Genomic DNA, 26,455 nt, shown 5'->3' on the forward strand with positions numbered 1-26,455 from the left:
ACAAGGTCCTCGTGCCCATCAGACAGTTTTCACTTGACCTCAACCTCATTTCATGGATCAGTGAACAAGGTTAAGTTTTGGTGGTGAAGTTAATATCTCAGCTTATATAAGCAATGGGTCTTGTATATTTGGTGTATGGAAGGACTGTAAGGTGTACATGTCCAACTGGCAGGTGTCATATGACCTTGACCTCATTTTAATGGTTCAGTGGTTATAGTTAAGTTTTTGTGTTTGGTCGGTTTTTCTTATACTGTATATGCAATATATGTAGTTACAACCGTCAGCCTCATGTCTACCGACCAGTTCCATTCTACCACCAACCTCACTGAAGAAACAGCCCATACCTCGAAGAAAAGAAAAACCCGCGACGAAGATATGGAAGATAATACAACCGCACCCGCAACCGCAACCGCTCCTACTACGATAACCATCCAAGAGAAAAACTTAGCCCACTTTAGAACCTTACGGAAATTGAACATTAAATTCATCCGCAGCATACCTAAGTACACATAGTCAAAGTAATTCGGAATACCAGGCATTTTACTTAAAGAAAAAGGGAAGGAACCAGAACCAGGATGAACCACATAAACCACAAACCCAATTTACAAAGAAAAGCCTGATCCACGGACATTTTATTATCAAAGTTAATTTTTATGAACATATCTACCAAGATTTACAATTCCCAAAATTGCGGCAATCATACACTTCACCCTTTACTACCTCAATGGAAGCAGTACCTCCCTCGGAGCGAAGCCAGTTGAATTGGTACGGGATGGCCAATGGGGTGTTGTCCTATTTGGAAATGAACTGACATTTTATAAACCACTATGAGGACCTCTACACAGACGTGCAAGAATAGCAGCTAACCACATCGTTAATAACTTTATTGACTAACTTTCACTTTTAACTATACTAGATTCTTATTTTAATTTCACTTTCACTTTCTATTTATATATGAACCTCAATCACAGTGACTACGGAACATACCAGTCAAGATAAACATTTGTTTTTATTTCTATTTTTAACTTTTATTCTTGCTACATTATGAACACTATTTTACATTTTCACTTTCACTTTTATTCTTTTACGTCATAATTAATACAACCGCATTATATACACTTTATGAACATGTAAACTCTGTAATATTGTCCTGATGATGCCGCATTAGCGGCGAAACATGTCGACTCAATAAAACTATCACCTTGCGGTAACCCAGATGTTGTTGTCTCTACATATTATATTTCCATGAGGTTTTAAGACAACCGCAGCATACTTCGGTATCCATCTTGGTTACTCTACCAGCTTTTCCGTTAGAAGGTGTTGGTTCACTCGTCACAAATGTATATGCAATAGATCAACTATATTTGGTGTATGGAAATATTTTATTATGTACATGTCAGTCTCCAAGGTTTTATGGGACCTTGATCTCATTTCAGTTCATTGTTCAGTTTTTGTGTTTTGGTGTGTTTTTCTTAAAATATAAGCAATAGTTCAACTATATGTGTTGCATATAAAAAATTGTAAGCTGTACATGTCTGCCTTGCATGGTTAATATGACCTTGACCTCATTTTCATAGTTCATTGGTCAATGTTTATTTTTCTTGGTTAAGTCTATTTCCAATAGGTCAACTATATTTAGTGTATTGAATGATTGAAAGGTGTACATGTATTTCTTGTTTGGTTTATATGACCTTCAACTCATTTTCTTGGATCATGTTAATTTAATGTGATAGTTGTAGTAAAGCTTTATATTTTAATAGGACTATCAACATAACATCAATATTTAGTAAAGAAAGCGAGACATTTTAGCATGTACACTCTTGTTTATAGTTATATAGATATTGTTTTGCACCTGTCCAAAGTCACAAGCTTCTGGCCCTTGTTAGTCTTGTTTTTTTTAAAACTTAAGTTCATTTTTATGTTTTGGAATTTAGTATGACGTCCATTTTCACTGAACTAGTACACATTTTTATTTGGAGGTCAGCTGAGGCCCACCTCTGGGTGCAGGATTTTCTCACTGTGTTGAAGATCCATTGGTGACCTTCAACGGTTATCTACTCTTGCATTGTCTCTTTGACATATTCCTCATTACCATTTTATTAAATATCCATTAGTACAAGTTTAATACCAAACGTTTATTATTTTCTTTTCAAGAAAAAATCATGACCAAGCCCAATTAAATATGCATACCTGAAGTAAATAAGGCCACATCTGTTCTTCCCATATTTGTTGGAAATGTATGAAACCTTCAAATCATATAATCTATCATCAGGCATATTAACTATAAACAACACAAAAACAACTAAAGTTTAATTAAGCCATCAAAGACATACATAAAATAAAACTTTATAAATCTGTTTCTTAGTATTCCTTTTATCAATCTGAATCTAAATTGTTTAACTAAACCACAGTCCACTCAGTATGCGGCTCCAGATGGTCTTACTGTAGATTTTATGGACTCTGGAATCTTAAATTCACCAAGTGATGGAGCGTAATAGTTTTCACGGACGTATGGTGCTGTAATAAATGGACACACCTTCTCAAATGAGTGTAGTTTGACATTAAGATCTTCCAATGTTGGGCATCCAGTCAATGTATCTGAAACATGCTCCTGAAAAATAATCAAAATGATGAACTAATGTAAAGTCACATACGATAACTTATCAATCCAATAACTTTGTTATACACATAAATTCTATCAATCAAAGTTCATGTAAGTACTGAAAGGAAGCAAAATTAAATATTGTATTTAATCAAAGCATTGGATGTAGTTGATTCAATTCAATTATAATTCTGAATAAAAGAGAAATCTTCTATTTTTAAAGATGACTAACAATGACATCATTAATATTTTTAAACCAGATATTACATTCCTACACCTTGCAAAAGTAAAGTAATTGTCTTGACAAGTATAACATCCATTTTGTAACTTCAATATCTGAGCATATATTTCATTGATAAGTGTCTGGAAATGTTCATGTATAAAATGTTATGATCAATGCACTACATTTTGTGTATCTCCAAGGTAGTGATAAACTCTGGAAGATTTAGATATCAAGTCAGTATCTTAGGGTTTTGAATGCATTTCATGCAATCTTTACCCAAAATATGGACATAGTTTACAATTGGCAAACAATCTAAGTTTAAGGCCAATATGATCAACTTTCTAATACAGTGATGTATTTCCTTCAAAAAAACAAAACAATGCATCATCTTATGAGTAGAAAGAGATTTCTTCACAGAATAGAAATGTAATTCATGGAAACAGTAAACACTAGTTCTCAACTAATGGAAACTGTTCATATCTGAGAGCTGTGGTACTTTCTTTGTCTGAACAAAACTGCTTTTTATACTAGCTGAACCTTCTTTATGTGCAATGTTTTCTGTATTTACCGGGTGATTTAATATTTTTTGTCATTTTTTTTTTTAGAATGCTAAAAAATATAAAGACAAGCTTGGTATTGAAACAAGTGAAAAATGTGACTGTATCCTTGTCTGTGATATAGCACATTCCCAATATGTTAGTTACATGTAGATAATTTCAACAACAGATATCTGCAGTCAGCTAACATACAGCACCCTAAAACCTTAATATGCCACATACTGCAGCATCATTATTAATTTCTAGATACAATTTTTAATGAGTAAAGGGGAACCATAAATTTTCTAAAGTCTAGTTTGTAGACTTACACAAAACAATCTGGGAAATATTTTTTTCTTTAAACCACAACAAATGTGGGTAGTTACGGCAGTCTTCACGAAGAGTGGCAGCCCAGGCAGCCTAGGCTGGTAAAATTGATCTCGGGCCTGTAAAAATCAGACCTACAGGCCAACAGAATCTAACTAAAAATTTTCAAAAATTGAGCTGCGGGGCTGTAGATTTAGCAGTTCAGCGTGAAGACTGTAACGGTAAAAATTCTTGCCAAGTGACGCTAAAGGTAATTTTTAGTGCATGACAATAAAATGTACACTTTCTTTTAGACGACCAAAAAATCAGCTGAATTTGACGAATCACGTTATTTTTTTTCCCAAAAATTATTTGAGACATCTGACCAATCACAACAAGGATAGTTTGACGAATCACAGTAAAATCTTAACCAATTTGACGCTAAAGGTAGCCAAAAATGATCGTTTGATGCCTGACGGTAAAGGGCATTACCACCCTCACAAATCTGTTACCATGAATATAAATGAATACACAGTAAATACAGTAATCTTACCTTTTCAAGTCTGTCCAATACAAATCGTGGATATCCATGAGATAAAAACTGAACTTTGTCAAAGAATTGGGCTCTTGCCCTGAAAAAAGAATTAGTAAATAGTGAATTACTATCAGATTTAAAAGGCAAGTTCAATGTTAACTAACAATGATGCACTGGTCTGTTTGTAATTAAAGTTAGAAAAGCACATCAAATGGAAAACTTTATAAAAACAAGAATGTGTTTAAGGAAATAAATGCCACTGCAGAAACTTGCTTATAATAAGTGAAAATACTTTATGAGAGCATTTGATGTCACTACTAGTTTTAAAGAAGTCTTAGTCTTGTGGTGTGTGTCAATTTCATATTTTGACTGGTTTGTTTTTATATTACTTTTGTAATAAGTTTTCTGGTTAATTCTGTTGTGTCTTGTGAATTTCTCAGTTCTTGAATAATGCATTGATTCTTTTATTTCCAATTTCTTTAAACAAAACAAATTGCTAGTTTCCCAGTTATAAGGGGACATAACTCTAGAACGATAAGTGACTCACTACCTTTTCAAACTCTGTCTAAGACTTTTGGTTATTAGTGTTGTGTATAAGTTTTATAAAATGTGTATGATACAAACTTTAGTAAGAGTGTGGAATAGATAAATTTACAATTTCTATTACTACATGTAATAAAATATAAGCATGAACATATTCAATAATCTTACTTAAAGTAGGGCCCAATTCCACATATATTTCCTGTTGGATATCTGGCACATTTATAGATAAAATCTAGAATATCACATAAATAGTAACTGCCAGGCCTGAAATTAACAAAACAAACAAATACTTTTAAATTCTTATTATATCATAAGCACTCTATAAAATTAAACAAATATCATTTGCTAAGCTTTCAATTGACAGATGTTTCATGGGAAATACCTATATTAACCTATCAATTACACTAGTAATCACATAAACTTTTTTGTAAATGTATTTACCAGAAATGATGTATGTAAAATGAAATTCAATGAAAGTACAAAAAATGTACAAGTGTATTTACAAAAGATGAAATATTTTTTGCACTTGTTAATCCTGTATGGTTTAATTTGGTTCATTCATACATATGTTTTGGTGTTTAGTGTGACATTCATTTTTGCTGAACTAGTATACATTGTTGTTTAGGGGCAAGCTGAAGCCCCCCTCCAGGTGCAGGATTTTCTGACTGTGTTGGAGACCCATTGATGGTCTAAGGCTGTTTTCTACTCTTGGTCAGTTTACACTATTCCTGTTCCCATTCTCACTTTTACTAGGATAAATCATGTATAAATAAATACTCCTTAAATGAATTGAGCTTGGACACAAAACACATGGATAATTCAGTTTATATTTTCCCTGTATATGTTTTTTCATGTTCTTTTATGTATGTTTTGTTTATTCCAAGTAAGGAACCTTAATAGTAGTTGTCCAATGCCAGACATAGCATTCTGTTTTTAAATGATTTTCATCATTTTGAGAATTTTGGTGGTAGTTGCAGATCTTTGATTGTTTTTGCTAAAGGAAAAGGGACAATAAGGACTTTATTTGGCTCAAATATTACAGCAAATTTGACCGATAGCTCACTTGATCTAAAATACATCCCTGAAAACTATGGTAAATAGAGTTGAGAAAATACATTTTTGTTTTTATATTTGATGAGGTTTCAACCCAGTGAAATTTGTATATAAAGCAAAATTTCATTATTCATTTTTTTCCCATAATATTTGTACAATAAATTTTCTTTAAAATTATGCAGTTACTTGGTTGAGCATGCTGTTTCCAGCTTAGGAAATAGGGATAGAAATCCTTCAAAACAGCACTTTCTTCATTTGTTTTAGGAATAAGGTGCTAAGATGACGTAATTATAATTATATAACATAAGTGATAAACTATGTTGACCGGTTCTATCAAATGCAAACATACATACAATTTGTACACCATTTCTTACCCCACAAGTTCAAAGGTCTTTCCAGCTGCATCAGGATCATTCAAAGCACTCATAACACCATCAGTAACATCAGTTACCTGTAATACAAGATTAAATAATAGTTTCACTGACCCTATAAACACATTTTAAAATTGTTAACACAAGGGCTATTCCATTAAGATGTATGTGGGAGTGTAGGAAGGAAAGTTTAACTCTTGAATGTAGGTCAAGGGACTTTTTTAAGTATGTCTCTATTACTATTATGCAAAATTATCTAAAAATGGTTCTAGGAATTTTTTTTAAAGTCCCTTTCTACCCTCCCACATACATTTTAATGGAGTAGCCCTAAGATAAATCAGGTATATACCCCCTCATATTACTTTGAACCTCAGGTTTTGATAGTGTGTTAATGTAGAATTTTATTCAACGCTTCAAAAATGAAATCAGGTTTACAGACATTTGTTTTAAAAGCCATCAGCTTCAAATTCAAAACTGATCGTTACTATAAAAAAATATCACATTTAGAACTGTTGTAAGAATTGCAGTATAACAAGCACAACCGTTCATTATCAGATAATACCAAGAATGTGTCCATAGTACATTGATGCCCCATCCACATCATCTTTTTCTATGTTCAGTGGACTGTGAAATTGGGGTAAAAACTCTAATTTGGCATTAAAATTAGAAAGATCATATCATAGGGAATTTGTGTACTGCATCAAACCCTACCTCAACCAAAAACTTTAACCTGAGGCGGGACAGACTAACTAACAAACCAATGAACGGATGGACAAACGAACAGACAGACAAAGAAAAAGACGGACAAACCAACAAACAGACAAACGGACACACAGACCATAAACATAATGCCCACAAATGGGCCCTAAAAAGTATCAAATAAACTTGTACAAGGCTTTGAAATAAAGGACAGAAATGCTTGGCAAAGCCTGAACAAATATGTGAACCCATTTTGAAGGAAACTTACATAGACTGGTTTTTTAATTGTCTTTTGTCCCTTCTGCCATAATGGAGTCTTAAAATTTACGTATCTTCTCACTGAAAAATTATGATAAGAGGTTATATTAATTCTGCAAATAGCAACATTCATTAGACAAATTAAGTACATAAAATGTAAAGCATATATGAATGATCAACAAATAAAACTGCAAGGTACTGCTCAGTGACGATACCCCCGCCAAAATATTTTGGTAAACAGGAAGTTGTTGAGGGATGAATCTCAAAACCCATCACAGGCTATAGCTGACTTATATGATCCCTAAAATCAAATTTCAGAAATCCTTGTATTGTAGTTCCTGAGAAAAAAGTGATAAAAGTTTTCAATTTGGCTATCAAGTGTAAAATGATACAAGTGTTTGGTAAACAGGAAGTTGTTGAGTGATGAATCTGAAAATGCATCACATAGTATAACTTATTTATATAAATCCTGAAACTACATTTCAGAAATCCTTGTATTGTAGTTTCTGAGAAAAATGCGACGAAAGTTTTCAACTTAGCTATCATGTGTAAAATGATACAAGTGTTTGGTAAACAGGAAGTTGTTGAGTGATGAGCCATTACCCCCAAAAGTCATAGCTAACCATCCCTTCATGGTATATGGAAACTTGTGGTATCATTTCAGAGAGATTCATACACTTAAACACAAGTTATTGTTTGAAAACTACAAAAATGCTTATTTTGGGCCCCCTTTTTCCTAAACTATTGTGACCATAACCCCCAAAATCAATCCAACCTTCCTTTAGTGGCATTAAACTTTCTGGTAAAAAATTAAAGAGATCCATTCACTTAATCTTAAGTTATTGTCCGGAAACTAAAGGTATCTTTGGACAACACAGACGAAGACAACATGATACCATTATACGACGCCAAAATTTGTTTGCGGTCGTATATAAAGGATACAAGTTACAAGGTTACATCTTCTGACATCAGACTCGGACTTCTCTTGAACTGAATTTTAATGTACGTATTGTTATGCGTTTACTTTTCTGCATTGGCTAGAGGTATAGGGGGAGGGTTGAGATCTCACAAACATGTTTAACCCCGCCACATTTTTGCGCCTGTCCCAAGTCAGGAGCCTCTGGCCTTTGTTAGTCTTGTATTATTTTAACTTTTAGTTTCATGTGTACAATTTGGAGTTTAGTATGGTGTTCATTATCACTGAACTAGTATATATTTGTTTAGGGGCTAGCTGAAGGACGCCTCCAGGTGTGAGAATTTCTCGTTGCATTGAAGACCTGTTGGTGACCTTCTGCTGTTGTCTGCTCTATGGTCGGGTTGTTGTCTCTTTGGCACATTCCCCATTTCCATTCTCAATTTTAAGTATTCGGTAAACAGTAATTTGTTGAGTGATGAATCTGAAAACACATCACACAGTATAACTTACTTATATTAACCCTGAAAACCAAATTTCAGAAATCCTTGTCAACAAATATATATAACAAATCAGAACAGTAAGAGGAAACCATGAATCAAATACTTGACATTATAATAAAAATATTCAAATTATTTGATCCGAACAAATGATGAAACCAAGAAATAAGGTATGCTATCAGACATAGCAACATTTTTAAAACAAGTCAATCTGTGAACTACTAATTATGATACCCCAACCCCGCTGAAAGTATGTGGTAAACAGGAAGTTGTTGAGTGATGAATTTTAAAACGATATTGCTCACTCATATAAAACCTGAAACGTTATTTCAGAAATCCTTGTAATGTAATTCATGAGAAATGAAAAACAATATTTATTGGACAAATGGACGAACTGATGGATTCCACAGTACCTTTTTTTTCACTTGATCTATATTTAATAAATTGCTCAGTTATCAATTCAATTTCATCCATTGAAAACAACTTACATCTACTAATGTAGTATCTTATAAATCTATCTTCATCTCCAAATATGTCTGCTGGTCTGAATATAATGGCCTCTGGGAACTCTTCCCTAACAGCTACTTCTCCTGCATACTGAAACATATAATAAGATTAAATAGAAATTAACAGTATTATTGCCCATATAAAAAGTCCAATTAACAATAAGCTTCTGGCAAAGTTTTTTTTTAAATTCTATGAACAGAATGGAGTAATTGATGTCTTAAAAGCCTTTGACTTCTTATTGTCATGACTGTAGCTGAATGTAAACTTTAAAAATATTTTTTTCGTCACTGAAATTCATATGAAAAAAAATTAAAAAGAATATATTCTTAATTCTAACCCGGTGTCATACGGCAGAATGTCTTGCTTCACCCCCAAAATGCCAAAGGCCTAACTATAAAAGGTGGACAAAGGGCTAACATACTGATCATAAATCAGAACTTTGTATCTTACCTTACTTTTAAGGAAGTCTGAGCCACCTTTTTTAAAACATTCTGGTGGGTTAGGACTTGCATTCAATGAGGAAAAATGCAGCAATTTTTTAACTCCAGCCTCTTTTGAATATTTTGCAATTTTCCTAGCTGTTACATTATGTACATCATTGTAATTAAAATTTCTGAAATGGAAAAAAAAATCAATATCAACAAAAATACTTATAAAATACATCTTAAAAATGCGGAACAGAGTTTCAAAAATAAATCAAACACATTTTACTGCCAAGCAAGGAACACTTAACAGGCTATTATTTCAACTTGGAATTATTTTTAATTATGGAATTTGCATAATCTCTTGTGCTTGAATTTTTTACTAAATTCCATGTTTATTTTGTATTATAATGCTTTGAGCGGTGCATAACACTTTCCATTCAATGTATTTTGTATAGATAGTGTTGTGCGCCACACAGTAAATTCTATTAAAAAAGTGCTATCTTCTATGTAATAGAATTGTTGTGCGCCATAGAGAACATTAAAATACAGAATAAACATGGAGTTTATCAAAAATTTAAATCACAAGAAATTTTGCAAATTCCATAATTAAAACAAACTCCAAGTTGAAATAATAGCCTGTTATTTGCTAATCATAAAAGGATAGTTGAAAAATATCACAATACATGTACTAAAAGTCTTTGTTTTTCAAAAATAAGTCAAACACCTTATAATGCTGTACAACGAACATTTGCTATCATAAATGAACAGAATAATAAATACAATATTAAAATAGTCTCTGTTAAATGCATTCATATCTTTTTCAAACTAAGAAAGATTAGGAACTTGATGTCATACCTTGTTTCAAATTCTCTTCCAATGAGGTTGACTACAGCGGTAGAGTACTTCAAAACTTTTCTTATGTCATCATCATTTCGCACATCAATTTCCTGTCAATAATTATTTAAGAGATAAAAATAAATTAAAAATTACAACAGAAATTACTGAAATTATTGTAAGTTATTAATTTCAACAAACATATGGTAAAATTAAAAGCTTATAATTCTACTGTATTACTTTCCAAGAATAATACTGAAGAAATAGTATACCACTGTTTGTGATTTTTTTTTTTATAAATGTTGAAAAGAAGGATTCATATAATAGTTTGTATTTGAAGAAAATATATAATATCTTTTCACATCTGAAAATGTAGTCAAAATAATAAACGGAAGGATTTTTAATTACCTTACAGAAAAATCTATACTTGATAGTCAGACTTACAAATAATTTACAGAATAACTGATAAACTGTGAAAACTCTTAGGACGAACTCCACAGTAACTTTTAGAAAATTTGGACACTGGGGTATCCTATAACTAGCTTGCCAAAAATAGAGGAGAGCAGCTCTCTACTGTTCTTAAAGTCTTTCCCTGTGCATTTTTGATTTTTATAGTAAAATGTATATTTCTCAATACAAAATTATCATTCTTACTACTGAGAAAAATATTTTTTAAACCCCAAAATTTCTATAAATCCTGCTTACATGCATAATTAACTGTCCTAAATCTGCGGAAGGCTTCATACCCCAACATCTAGCATCATCTCCTCGCCATGGTAATATAATCTGACTTCCTGTCTTTCCTAAAATAAAATAAATATGTAAAGTCAAGTATATAATTTGATATCAGAGTTTAAAAGTTCTGACTTCTTTTTTCAGAATGAGAATCAAGAGATAAAGGTACTCAAGGTATTTAAGAGATGGTAAAAATTGTGGCTTATGTGGCAATACTATAAATCAGAATAAAAGATTTAAGAAAGCACAAATATAACATTTGATTTGATGACACAAAGGGATATTTACCAGGTTTGATTCTCCTCTCTTCATCTTTTTTTTCTGGTAAATTTTGGCAAACTTAACATGAAATCTTTTTACTGTTTGACATCATAGTCTGTGACAATATTGTTAATTCACTTATTGGAATTGGGTTTAGATGGACCTTACAGTCACTGAGATAAAATTGAGAATGGATATGGGGAATGTGTCAGAGACAACAACCCAACCAAAGAGCAGAAAACAGCAAAAAAGAGTACTCTTATATCAATACTTTGTGTGTTTTTAAATTTTGTTATATGTTTTTGTGCTTGGTAGTGGCACTGATTTGATGAGTTTGTTCTTATGTTGTACTGTTAGATCACTGTTCCTGTTAAGGTGGTACCTAACACTACAGGGAAATAACTCTGTAAAGTCAGCTAAACGTTTTAATTACATTGTGTTGTAAAAGGAATATTAAGGCCACAGTTTTTTAATTTGTTGGTTTACGGATTTTCCCCATGAAAAAGTCGGGTCGGTCGGTCGGGAAAAAAAAAAAGAAAAAAAATCATCTTTGAAGACAAAAAAATATGCAAAATCAATATATATTTCACCTTTCTAGCAATATGTTTGTTATGCTATTTTATCATCATTTCTAAAATTTTAGTTCAATGAAATATTATTGCTCAGCTGTTATAAACTACGCATGACATTGTCTAGTAATTTACAGTAAAAAAAAGGGGATGCACGGACAAAGACGAAATTAAATCATCATTTCAGAAACAAGAAAATAGATTCGCGTAGCTCTTAATCAATTCCAGAAAACTTGGTAAATAATGATCTTCAAGCACGAAAACTGATAAAGAAAAAATGCATAAACGTCGTACGAAAATAAGTTTCAACACACGTGTCAAAAACCTAATAGAATCAATCGTCCACTGGAAAAACGATATCGGGTTAATCTGTTGTCTGCATTCCCGTTTTTTTATCCAAATGAACGACATTTTTTTTATTACCTATAAAAACAAGAAAATTCCTAATGATTTGTTAATATTCAGTTCTTTAATTTGATGCCTTCACCCTGTCCACATTTGGACAAGTTTATTTCTATGAGATGATGCATCTTACGGACTGATGACAAATAAGGTAAACGAACTTATTGTGTAATTGGTTTTAAACACAAGTTTCGTTCCGCAAAATTATTTGCGCAAACGACATTTCAAGGTCAGTTATAATTGATTTGTCTATATTTAGAAACGTAAACTGGTAGGGTTTTTTTTTTCACACCAGAAAGTGTTGTCAATTTTGTTAGTGATTAATGCATTTCATTTCAGGAAAAAACATATTTTAATTATTTTTCAGGGATAATGCATTTGTTAAGGTCGGCGGGAATAAAAAAGCGTGAAAAGTGAATTTTATTTTTATTCTGGAAATCAGCAAAATCGGGTCGGCGGATCCGTAAACCAATAAATTAAAAAATCCTGGCCTAAGCTTCTCAATGATCAAAATTGGTGTTTGTCAAATTGCTATATAACCAGTGTAATTTTTCTGACAAAACGGTTGGTTCTATTTTTTTTAGATTTTTATATTTTTGTCAAAGGGTCAAAGTAAATACTTTGTCAAAATTTTATGAAAATTAAACGAGCCAAATTAATTTTAGTGAAAGTGTTGGGTACCACTTTAAGATATGGATTAAGAGCTCACAAGTAAATTTAACACAACAATCCCAAGTTAAGAACCTTTGATGCAATGGTTGCTTGTAATTTGGAGAACTATAACTGTTTGTATGTTGACTGTTCAATGTTGTCTTTAAATCTACAGTGTTCCAGCTAGCATGAAATGGAGGGGCACCGCGCCCCGCCCCCGAAATTTTGCGCCCCTCTGCCTTTTTTAAGCGCCCCTGCGCCCCTCTGTGCCCTTTTGAAAAAAAGTTTAAAAAACAATCTTTTTTCCTCATATCGTCACCATTTTGTTGAGTTCTTTATACACACACTTCATTAAGACAACAGATTAAAATTGTTGACACTTGTTACCTGATTATAATCACCTATTTGATTAGAGTAAATTACTTAATCAGGTGAAATTTACGACCCTGTCTAATCCCTTTACCCTGAAGCACCAAACATCGTATTTTAACACCTGACGATGCAAAATATAATTTATAAAATAAATGTGAACGGTGTTCATTTCTATTGTATTTGTTATTTATTATGTCATTTAAAAAGAATCATTCCAATAGGTCAACAGGCAAAATGCATGAAACATGATGTAACTTTGACCTCCGTAGCAGAGTTCAAAAAATTTATGGGTCACTGAATATTCACAATTCAGATTGTTTTTGTTTTGATGTTTTTATTTTTTAAACTGATCTTTCAAACTAGTTTTAATCCAGAAGAAAGTAAAAACATTGCTTGACTGTACCTTAAGTTGAATATCTATATCCAAATTAAATTAATTAAAACTGTAATCCATGATCACAAATTGAATGCTTTGTTTACAATTGTTGAAAGCCATGTGCTTTTTGGCGGGAAATAGATTCTATATATGAATTATATATGAATTATGCCTTTGATTTTTTTTCTTTTGAATTTATCCCATTTTCTCCTCAACCTTCTATAGATGTCTATACCAATATATTGGTTTTGTCCATTGTTAAATGCAATATGGTGATCTTATTTGTAAACTTAAGGGGAAATATGGAAATAAGGAAGATTATTTTCTAGACACTTAATATTCAACATAGTTCAACGGCTTACATGACTTATTAGAATTTTAAAACACGATTCTAATGGTACACCATGAACATTGATGAAAACAGGATTGAATGGATACAACTTCCCGTTTAATAACTGTTGAAAAGCTGCAAAAAGCAGACAGGTACCTTCACTGCCTCAGTTCATAAATTAAATATAATGTCATTTCCTATCTGATTATAAAACATAATTATATACATAAAATTGAGAATGGAAATGGGGAATGTGTCAAAGAGACAACAACCCGACCAAATAAAAAACAACAGCAGAGGGTCACCAACAGGTCTTCAATGTAGCGAGAAATTCCCGCACCCTGTATATATAAAATCACCTAATCTATTCACTATAAATCTTCCTAAAAATCCAGTTGATCCAAAAACTGTAACTACTTCTCCACTGAAAGACGATCGGCCACCAGTTCCTCTCTTATAGTTTTGTATGGTAACATCACTTCTATCTCTTTTCTGCACTGTATAGTAGCCAATACATCTTGGCAAGTCTTTCCCTACAACATAATTAGAAAGTAAATGAACCATAATTTCCTAAATTTTATGAGTTCGAAGTTCTTCTTTGGATTTACCATATAAGCCAGTAAGCTTCATTTGGAAAGATCAAAGCCAAATATTAGAAAGCCACTGATACATGTATATATAAGAACCAAAAATTTTCAAGATATACATTTTAAGAAAACTTAACATTGAAAATTGGTTATTAATTCAAAGTCACTGGACCATAACATAGAGAACAGTGCCTCAAAATAGCCATCAAGCTGTAGATAATAATGCAACTTTATATAGAATATCAATGATCTCTCAAAAGTAGTTCCTATCAAACTTAAATAAGCAGAAAACTCAACAATTGTTGAAGCCGTCATCACTGTTGCTGTCTGACATCGTAAAAACAATCACCATCTCTTTCTTTCAATTGAGACAATTATATATCCACCATAGTTCAAATGAAGTGGATGTAAGCAACTTTCAGGCAACCATACATTATGGTTATTGAATAAATATTTGTATGATAATATATATTTGGAATGTGTATTTTTTTGTTTCCTCCACGAATGTCAAATTGTTATTTTCTATTTTCTGTCATAAAAGATATACGAATCAAGTACCAAAGTCAAATGAAAATATTTTAAAGTCTTAACCATGTGTGACATATAAATATAGAAATTCATTTGTACTGTAAATACAGTACTGTCAGTAGATACACATTTTTGTTAAGTAATATTCCTTTTAATAACAAACATGGACAAATTTTTGTCAAAAACAATTACTGCATTTACATGTAAATTGCATGTACCTGTATGTTTTGATTGAGTTCAGTAATTTCAATTGATATTTTACAGTGTATCTTTCTATGTTGTAATTATGTTACACTTGTTTCAGGGTAGGGTGAAGGATAGCTCATATTAAAAAGTTCAAACCAACTGCATTTGTTTGCACCTGTCCTAAGTCAGGAACATGATGTTCAGCATGTTCAGTAGTTATTTGTTGATGTGGTTATACATTGTGTTTCTCCTTTCTTTTTGTATACAGATTATACCATTAGTTTTCATGTTTGATTGGTTTACACTACCAGTAGTCATTTTTGGGGCCTTTAATAGCTTCCTGTTAGGTGTGAGCCAAGGCTGTGTTCAAGGCTGTTCTTAAGACTTATAATAGTTTACTTTTACAAATTGTGACTTGGATGGAGAGTTGTCTCATTGGCACTTAATATACCACATCTTTTTACATCTAAGTAATATGGGGACGGAGTCCCCAGGCCAATAACAGTAGAAAATTCAATTAAAAAAAAATTCGGGAAAATTTCCCGAATTTTTCATTGTACTAATGAACTCAAAATCGTTCAAAATGTACAATGTACTTCCTTTTTCCGGTCTCGTTTGTATGAAACTTTGAGTAAAATATATATTTATCAGTCTAGTATAAAATAGGAAGGAACGTGCAATACCAATTTCATTTTTAATAATTCCTTGATATGAAAAAACATTACCTGATGATAGCGTTTCTTTGTTTACATTGCACATGACGTCATAATTTAAATAACGTCACAACTAAAATCCTTAACAACAGAACCAAAATCGGAAACGTTACGGTATTTCCGTTTCTTTTTTTTAACAAATATTTAAGTTACAAAAAAATAATTCATACAGACTTCGTCCCCATTTACAGGTAATGCCTGCCTCATATTACAATCATGACAATGCTTGATGGTGTAAACAAGTTGAATAATCATCATTTAATTAAATCTTATAATTGATAATGAAATATGACAGAATTTGATGATTTCTCTATGGTGATAAAAAGTGTACAATACATTAAAACTAGACAGTTACTAGTATATAAGGGTGGTAATGGGGGTACCTTCATGACGAATCAAGGTAAAATTTCTTGCCAAATGACGTAAACAGTACTTGGTGCATCATGATAAAATGTGCATTTTCTTTTAGATGATAAAACAATCAAATGATTTGACGAATCATGTTAATTTTTTTCTAAAAATAACGGTAACAATAATTATTTGAGAACTCTGACAAATAACGGTAAGGATATTTTGACTAATCAGGACAAAATTTGGATCTCCTGTAGTTGGTGATCGCAATACTGGTATACCAGTATTGTCCACAATACTGGTATAAAAATTTTGTACCAGTATTGTAACTTTTTATAAAAAAAAACAGCAATACTGGTACATTACTGATATACCAGTATTGTAGTTGTATTGTTGACTAGACTATATTGAAGATCAAAGGGAGATTAAATGAACTCAAAAAGATTATAGAGGATAATTGTGCAAACCAATTAACAACCAGTTAAAAGTCATTACTATACTTGCACAAATAAACAAAGGATTATTGAAATAAACTCATATCATCATTATTATTTAAACAATTGCTAATAATTTTATCATATCTCTATACTTTATTTAATTTAATATAGAAAAAATAAAATAAAGCTTATTATTATCTGAGTAATATTTAATAAATTCAAGCAAATTATTAGACTCTAACACTGTAAATTCAGCATTTACATGTATGCCATCACATATTTTGACAGATATTTTAATACATGTATACATTTTTTGTGTACTAAGATCATATGCATTTGTTTGTCTTTATTTTCTTATTAATCTTTCACAACAAAAGATATCAATATTATTCATTAATTATAAAAAGTTGCTTTATAGGGGAACCTTGTTATAATCAAATTAACTAGTTTGTCTACATGAATGTTAAGGGTTGAAGCAGTTGATTCAGAACCATGGACAATACAATAAGTAGCAGATACATGTATATCTACTGGTACAAATACTAGACCAGCATTCTGACAGTAAGAGAGCTGTACAAATGCTATCTGAAATAGCTTGTAATCTAGTAAGCGTTAGAGAAAGTCCACAGAGACTGAATACCTAAGTAACAATATAGGAAGGGGGAGGGGTTGCAGAAATCACATCTGAAGAAGAAATAGACAATACCAATGCTGATGATACAAAAGCTATAACAGCATTAATGTCAATATAAAATTAACTAAAATATACTACATGAATCTTGGAAAGAGAGAGCTGAAAGAAAACATAGAAGAAAGTACAGAGTTTGTTCAAATGCTGAGACAGAATGGTTAAGAAAAAAATCAGAAGATTTTAAACTTTATTTGATGACAATTACCATGATTACCGTGTACCATATATGGCATAATCAGTTAAACACAACTATTCCTAATAAAATTGTCATGTCATATGTTAATTTCATTATGCATATATGTGACACCTTTAATAAAAAGATTAATTACCTATATTGTTTATTTAAAAAAAAGCACAATACTGGTACAATACTGGAATACAATACTGGTACAAAATTTTTATACCAGTATTGTGGACAATACTGGTATACCAGTATTGCGATCACCAACTACAGTTTGACGCTAACGGTAGCCAAAAATGACCTTTTTGATGACTGACGATAAAGGGCATTACTACCCTCCTATATGAACTGATGAATGGTGAATTTCTATAAATTAAATCTCCGAAATCAATTATCATGCATGAGCCAAAAAAAAATAAACACAAATGGGACAGCTTTAATTTTGATGATGTGCCGATTTGTCATATTGCTGGAGTGTCTTCCTCAGGTGCCGAATTGTCTGGTCCGAACTATCTATTTTTTTCAATCTAAGTCTATATATTCAAATTTTCAAGGTACGAAGCCAGGGATGGTTTACTCTTTTCAAATGAACAAAGCCAATTATCTGTGAATGACTATGATACTTGTATATTTGTTTCTTTGCATTTTTTATGTCAGTGTGATAGAAATGTGTATTTTAAAGTGAATCTTACGGCCAAGACCAATGACCTGTCTCACGGTCAGAGTTGCCATTCTTGGTTGACAATGTAATGTAGAAGCTTTCTTTTGACAATGATTAATTCAACCTTTTAAACACTTTAATGATCTTATTCTGATCTATATCATTAAATGCTTAAATCGATGCTGCAATTTTCTTGATTTAAAACATTTAGATGACATCATCTCTTAAAATTTTCACTGAAAGGATAAAACAAAAACAAGGAATTTTAAGACAAATTTCTTCAAGGCAATAAGGCATTCCTGAGCAAATTATAAAGAAGTATACAAAATCTTAACAAAGAGGTAACAAGATCTTCTTCATTAAGGATAGTGAGTAAATCCAAATTTTGTTCTAACTCCAAAATAATCCACGATGGACATCATGAACATGATGAAAAATCATTGTATCATAAATTTCTTCATGAAAAAACCGTTGTGCTAACGTCACAATTTAAAATAAAGATAATCAAACGTCAGTTGCAGAATGTCACAATTTAAATTTAAAATAAAGTTAATCAATGAATAGGGTGGTAAAGGGTGGTCTGAACGGGCCGTAGTGATAGTCCGACAGTTCGATGATCCTACAGTTCAATAGTCAGACAGTTTAGTGGTATTTCTACTTCATATGTATGCGAGTCGGAAGTCATGTACCGGATTTGAGTACTGTGTATATATGATGAAAGAACCGTGGAAACTTATCTAAAAGTAAAAAGATCCTACCTACCAACTGGAGGAAAAGCTGAACATGACTTCCTGTATGTGCCTGTCCCAAGTCAGGAGCCTGTAATTCAGTTGTTTGTTTATGTGTTACATAATTTTTTTTCATTCATTTTTTTTTTACATAAATAAAGCTGTTAGTTTTCTCGTTTGAATTGTTTTACATTGTCTTATCTGGGCCTTTTATAGCTGACTCTGCAGTATGGGCTTTGCTCATTGTTAAAGGCTGTACGGTGACCTACAGTTGTTAATGTCTGTGTCATTTTGGTCTTTTGTGAATAGTTGTCTCATTGGCAATCATACCCCATCTTCTTTTTTATATTTCCAGTCACTTGTGTGTGTTTTTAGACCTCCATTTAAAAGTCAGTGCTGGTCACACATGACTGCTTTCACTGTATTCACAGAAAAGATATTGAACGCATTTTGATGTAAGCATGGAGTTTAAAACCGAGCAAAGGCAGAAAAAGGAGGGGGAGGGGGTATCTGTAAATTAAGTTAAAAAATATAACCACAGGGATTCAGTTTTGGAAAAGTTAGGTCTGTTTCGTCTCGAAAGCCAGGTAGAACGTCTTGTGTCTGCATGTGATTAGTCTATATCATATCTGGTTGTATATGTCGGACTGTCGAACTGTCGGACTATTAAACTGTCAGACCATTGGACTGTTGGACTATAGAACTGTCGGACTGTCTAGCGGACCCCGTCTGAACACGATAAAAAACTGTTCAACGTAAAACAAAAATCCTGAAAATCTAAGCACAAGTAATAAAACCGAATAAATTAAGGAATAAAGAACTAGAATGTACAAGTTATTATTCAGTCGTTCTTGTAAATCATGCATGCAGACCCAGCTGTCCAACTTTTTGTTGCATATGATTTGAAAAAAAGATTATCCATAGTAACATAAGTAATTTTTTTTATTTTATCACATACCATACATATACTGTTGAATTGATAGTAAACATGGTATACTGATTTAAAAAAAATATCTGGGGTGACTTTGAACATGTTGAACTGTCCCTGTGTTAATAATTAAATGCAGGTAAAGCTTGAGAAATTCAGAGTATTGACACTAAACACGGAAAATTAATAATAGGAAGCACTAAGCACGCACATTGAACCAAACACTAGAAAACAAGAAATAAAATGTCAAAACAAGAAATCATGTAAAATGAAAAAGCCGAAATATTGCACAAAAAAACCCTTTACCAACCTCAATGACCTGTTTAAAATGTAGGTTGGCCGTTCTAAGGATAAGATATTTAATTTGAGACGAGATTCACCTAAATATGGGTGTCAGTCAGCAAACATTAAACAGATCCCAGCAGATGAACATGTTTTGTTAAAAATCACAGCATAGTGTCTGATGAAAAAAGCATCAGGTCTTTAAAAGTTGGATTATCATCTTTGCCTGCAACTAAAGACTACATTGGAATTTTTATCAGACCCTGGCAGAATAAACAATTTGTATATAAAGCTTCATATTTCAGAAGGTACTAAGATGTAAGAAGACCTGGTTGCTTCACACCTTGAATTTGCAGATACCTTATGTATCTCTAATAAGTTGTCCATGCATCTTTAATCATATGTTGTTTACTTATATTTTCAGGTGCAAAGATAACTAAAATATAAAAGTTTGAGGGTTTCCCCAACAACTCATCTACCATCAGAATGTCGTACATGTTACAGCATCTTCACAATGGATGGCAAGTGGATCAGGCAATTCTGTCGGAGGAGGACCGAGTTGTTGTTATTAGATTTGGTCACGATTGGGACCCTACATGTATGGTGATGGACGAAACATTATACAGATGTGCTGAGAAGATGAAAAATTTTGCTGTCTGCTATCTGGTTGACATTACTCAAGTTCCTGATTTCAACAAGATGTACGAGTTGTACGATCCTTGTACAGTTATGTTCTTTTACAGAAACAAACACATCATGATTGATTTGGGTACAGGTAACAACAATAAAATCAACTGGGCCATGGAGGATCCTCAAGAATTCATTGACATTGTTGAAACTTTGTTCCGCGGAGCCAGAAAAGGAAGAGGTCTTGTAGTGTCACCAAAAGATTATTCTACTAAATATAGATATTGATACAGTGTAATTGTTACAAACATGTATGGGTATTGTTATATTAAGTGTATGTTAATGAATGTGAGAGGAAGTTATTTCAGATATCATTGTCATGATTGTATCTCAAACATGTTGTTTTTAAATCTTATTTTTCTGTCAAATATCTCCATCAATATTACGATGTACAAATGTATCTCCATTTATTTTTCAAGTATTTGTTAATTAAAAGTGGTGTTTCTTGAGAGTATAGACTTTTTTAACAGTATGAGAAAATTTGGTATTGTTATTTTGAAATCCTTCTTTTCTTTTATTTTTGTGGCTGAAACAAATTAAGCATGTTAATGTTTATTCTTTATAAAGGGGGGGGGGCAATAGGGGGTCCGTTAACATGTTAACAACACCTCGATTTTGACAAAAACAGTTAACAAAAAATGCAAAAATGCTGATAACAGTTAACAAGTGGGTTGAAAACAGTTAACAGCTTAAATTGATCTCAGATAACAGTTAACAACACCTTGAAAAGGGCCATAACAGGTTAACACAAAAAGGTATTGCCCCCCCCCCCCCCCCTTTATAGACAAGGATAAAATGGTTGAAATAGATGATAAATATAATACATATACTTGATGTACATACAGAGCACCACATATACAGGGTTTCTTCAAGTCTTGCTTTAATCAAGATATATATACAAATTATACATATATATACAATTCTAAACAAAAGTGACACAGTGCAAAGAAATACCTATCTGTAGTAAACAAAACTTGTGACCTAAAGACTTTATATGAAACAAAAGTAAAATTTCATGACCAAAGTACAAATGAGTTATTCATTCTTTGTTGAAAATGATATCACAATAAGATCACACGATAGTGATCAACATATTACACAACATGTTAATTTTTTCTTGCCTGTTACAATCATTCCAAAGTATAATTGCCACTGACTAGCTGCAGAATCTTAGCTCTTAGTTCCTTATGTTATTTTTTAGTCAGCAAATATATATAGTAGTTTACTTTTATAAATTGCAACTTGGAAGGAGAGTGGTCTCATTGGTACTCATACCACATCTTCTTATATCCGTTATAAGTTAAAGTATGATCTTCAACACAGAAACTTGGCTCACACTAAATAGCAATAAATAGCAAGCTACATGTATAAAGGGCTGCAAAATGAATAGAGTAAAACCATTCAAATGGAGAAATGGAGAAACCAATTGTCTAATTTAAATAAAGGCAAGAAACAATAAACACTTATGAACTACAACAACAAACGACAACCACTGAACATCAGGTTCCTGACTTGGGACAGGTGCAAACAAATGCAGCGGATTTAAATGTTTTAATAGGCACAGAACAAATACAAATTGTGACTTGGATGGAAATTTGTCTAATTTGCACTCAGAACACATCTTTTATCTATATAAATGGAAAAAATTTTGACAGAAAAAAATTTCAGAATGCTGAGTTATATTGTCTTTATGCATCTAAAACTGATAGACGACTTCATATAGGAGTTAATGCTCAATTTTACCTCTCTTTTTTATGACCAATAAAAATTTTGCAGTCGTATAATGGTATCACTTCCTCGTCCGAAGACCATTTATTTCCAGACAATAATTTAAGTATAAGTAAATATAAATCTATGAAATTTAAACACAAAATTTATAACCACAAAAAAAAAGTTGGGATTGATTTTGGGGCTTATATTCCTAACAGTTAAGGAATTAGGGGTCAAAACATGACCAAAATTTTTCAGACAACTCCTTATTAGTCTAATAGAGTTATTAACCTTAAATGATGATTTTTGTACGACTGCCAAATTTTGTTGGGGTTTGTATATTATGCAATGATCTTGTCATCTGAGTCGTCATCATCCAAAGAGACATTTGGTTTGTGGACAATGACTTTAGTTAAACTTGAGTGAATGGATCTCTATGAAATTTTAAAAGAAGGTTCAATACCACAAAAGGAAGGTTGGGATTGATTTTGGGGATTATCAATTTATGGTACCAACAGTTTAGGAATTAGGGGCCAAAAACAAGCAATTTGCAGTTTCCAGACAATTACTGGTGTATAAGTGTATGAATTTTGCTGAAATTGTACCACAAGGTTCATGTCTCGAGGGGAATGCTGGGATTGAGGAATTGCCCCAAACATGAGGAACTTAGAGGCAAAAAAGGGGCCAATCCTAGCATTTTTCTAAGTCCAGACAATACGGGTGTTTATAAGTGTATGGATCTCTCTAAAATTCTACTACAAGGTTCCATAACATAAAAGAAATGCTGGGATCGAGTTTTTAAAGGTTTCATATTTTTATGAAAATTTTCGAAATTTCAAATTGTTTGAAGAGTTTCAAGAAGAAATTGTCAATGGCACAGTATTGCGCAATAGCTTTCTAAAATCTTTTACCACATTTATTTTGTGCAGAGACATATATACACATATGTGTATATAATATGTCTCTGTTTTGTGTTAGGAAACCGATGATATATCCAAAAAATTGATCACATTCTGAATTCAGACAGTATCAATAGATATAGATAGATGTGGTGTGAGTGCCAATGAGACAACTCTCCATCCAAATAACAATTTAAAAAAAAAGTAAACTATTATAGGTCAAAGTACGGACTTCAACATGGAGCCTTAGCTCACACCGAACAACAAGCTATAAAGGGCCCCAAAATTACTAGTGTAAAACCATTCAAACGGGAAAACCAACGGTCTAAGCTATATACAATTAAAAAAAACGAGAAACGAGCTTGAATACGGTGTTCAAACTTGCCCCAACTATTCAGGGTTCTACCTCTACACGCAGCAAAGCATTTTATTAGTACCAAAAAGTAAAATCACAAAAATACTGAACTTAGAGGAAGATCAATTGGGACAGTCCATAATCACATGGCAAAATCAAATAACAAAACGCATCAAAAACAATGGACAAAAACTGTCATATTCCTGACTTGGTACAGGCATTTTCAAATGTAGAAAATGGTGGATTAAACCTGGTTCTATAGCGCTAACCCTCTCACTTTAATGACAGTCTCATCAATTTCCATTGTTTTGCATTTCTACTTATAGGTTAAAAACTATAATTTTTCAAGTAGATAGAAACAATACAAAGCAAAAATGATTAACAAGACAAGATCTACAAATGGGTCAACATGACCCGGCTTCATCATTACTTGACTCCTTATTGAAGTTATTGTTTGTCTGCTAAATACGACTTTGGTCCTGCTGATTATCCAACATCTAGGATACAGAGTGAGACCCTCAGACGGCAGTCGGCATATCATTCCTTCATCCATAAGGGGTTTTGAGTGTATGCTGATGCGAGTATTTACGTAGACAGCAACGTAATGTACAGCGTTGGATTGGATTCTTTCTGACATCAATTTGATCCATCTATAATAAAATGTATTTATGTCTTTCAAAGAAGGTTAGTCTTTGGTTTTCTATGTTGTATCATGTGTTCCTTTTTTTGTCTGTTTGTCTTTTTCTTTTTAAGCCATGGCGTTGTCGGCCATCATTTCCGATTAATGAGTTTGAATCTTGTACCTCTCTTCTTCTTTTGGTATACAATATTTCATCGACATCCGATGTTTACATAGACGTTAAGGGCATACGATACAGTTACAGAGGAGCTAATGACGTTGCTTACGTAAATTGTTATTTTCGCGACGTCAAACGGTGACTTATCGGGACAAGATGCAGCTTTCGGCTGATTTTTATCATTCAAACTTATTTAAGGATGTTCGCTACTCTGTTAAAAAATAACAAGCTTTTTAAAAGACTATTATGAATTGATAGTATATTAATAAAGAAACTCAAAAAGTAGAAAAAAATGGAGGGTCCGTGTGCTCATTTTCGAGATATAATCCATTGAAAATTTGGCGGGAAATAATTCTCTCTAGATTTTTCATATATTTAACATTGGCACCTTATTTGTTTCAAAAACAATGAAAAAATAGCAAGAATTTTATAAAATTTTGAAATATGGCTTTTTAAACTTTATGTAATAAAATTATGAAAAGAAAAGTAGGGGTTAATGGGCAAATTTTTTTAATGACAATACATGGACAAAACCAGAGGATTCCGAAAATCTGGCAAAAAATCAAAAAATGGAGGAGCAAACATCCTTAACTTCTATTGAACTGTCGGATCATCGAACCGTCGGACTATCGAACTGTCGGACCATCGAACTGTCGGACTATCGAAGCGTCGGACTACATCGAACTGTCGGACTATCGAAGCGTCGGACTATCACTACGGCCGTAGTGATCGGACTATCGAAGCGTCGGACTATCACTACGGCCATAGTGATAGTCCGACGCTTCGATAGTCCGACAGTTCGATGGTCCGACACAACTTCCTTTATTATTATATATTTGGGCACACAGATGTATCACAAATCATGATTGTGTGAGAAAAAACCCTGTAGAAATGATTTATTTGAGGCAGTTTATTGGTAGAATGCAATCCCTTGAGGGGCCGTAGTGATAGTCCGACGCTTTGTGATACATCTGTGTGCCCACAAATGTATAATAATAAAGGAAGTTGTGCTTTTGTGAGAAAATATAAAACTGAAAAATCAGAAAACAAAAATGCTGCAGTGTAATATTAAATAAAGGCAAAAGATCATATTCCAATTGATGAAGCTACTTTACCAGTACAATATAAGAGCCAAGTTTAAATAAATAAATAAATAAATAAATAAATAAATAAATAAATAAATAAATAAATAAATAAATAAATAAATAAATAAATAAATAAATAAATAAATAAATAAATAAATAAATAAATAATCTTTTTTTCAAGAGGATGATTCCATTAGATATAATCTTCCTGAGAGTCCTCAAAATAATAATAACATATTTATAAGTACATAGAGTATTATAAAGTTATATTATACACAATATACAATTGTATTTAAATAATAATGAAAAAGCATATTAATTTGCACAATTGATGAAAAATTTGTAACATTTTGTTTTAAAAGATGCAAGTGTATTACTCATTTTTATTTCATTTGGTAAACTGTTCCATATTTGAGAACCTGAATATGTAAATGTTTTCTTTAAAAAATTTGTTTTTGGTTTTGGAAGATTTAATAGTTTTTCATCAGCTGAACGTAAGTTATAATTTTGATTATCAGTAAAATGAAAATTTTCTTGTAAATAGTTAGGAACCATACCATTTAATGATTTAAATACAAGTATTGCCTTTTGGTATTGAATGCGTTTTTCCACATTTAACCAGCGTAAACTATTAAACAATAAACTGG

General features: G+C 32.1%; 1 protein-coding gene and 1 long non-coding RNA gene across 2 annotated transcripts; one reads left to right on the top strand and one right to left on the bottom strand.

Moving 5' to 3' along the window:
* Positions 1 to 2,297: 2,297 nt before the first annotated feature.
* LOC139481643 (NADH dehydrogenase [ubiquinone] 1 alpha subcomplex subunit 9, mitochondrial-like) lies at positions 2,298 to 18,499 on the bottom strand. The gene is made up of 11 exons (XM_071265089.1): positions 18,369 to 18,499; positions 14,362 to 14,535; positions 11,011 to 11,108; positions 10,327 to 10,418; positions 9,497 to 9,659; positions 9,028 to 9,136; positions 7,137 to 7,207; positions 6,173 to 6,249; positions 4,914 to 5,009; positions 4,221 to 4,299; positions 2,298 to 2,611 (listed from the first exon to the last, which is right to left on the bottom strand). Exons 1-11 carry the CDS (start codon positions 18,406 to 18,408, stop codon positions 2,417 to 2,419), a joined length of 1,194 nt encoding a protein of 397 aa, XP_071121190.1. The 5' UTR covers positions 18,409 to 18,499; the 3' UTR covers positions 2,298 to 2,416.
* Positions 18,500 to 18,553: 54 nt separating this feature from the next.
* On the top strand, positions 18,554 to 21,743 carry LOC139481646 (uncharacterized). The gene is made up of 2 exons (XR_011654654.1): positions 18,554 to 18,678; positions 20,700 to 21,743. It is a non-coding gene; the product is annotated as an uncharacterized lncRNA (long non-coding RNA).
* Positions 21,744 to 26,455: the final 4,712 nt, after the last annotated feature.

Source organism: Mytilus edulis, chromosome 7, assembly GCF_963676685.1.
Source record: "Mytilus edulis chromosome 7, xbMytEdul2.2, whole genome shotgun sequence".
Lineage (NCBI taxonomy): Eukaryota > Metazoa > Mollusca > Bivalvia > Mytilida > Mytilidae > Mytilus > Mytilus edulis.

Excerpts from the sequence above, each read along its gene's own strand:
- LOC139481643 (XM_071265089.1), bottom strand. The coding sequence starts at position 18,408 with ATGGCAACTCTGACCGTGAGACAGGTCATTGGTCTTGGCC. Across the intron at positions 11,109-14,361 it reads ATTTATAGTGAATAGATTAG|GAAAGACAGGAAGTCAGATT; the intron begins GTGATTTTATAT and ends ATTTTATTTTAG. Across the intron at positions 7,208-9,027 it reads AAGATACTACATTAGTAGAT|TGAGAAGATACGTAAATTTT; the intron begins GTAAGTTGTTTT and ends ATAATTTTTCAG.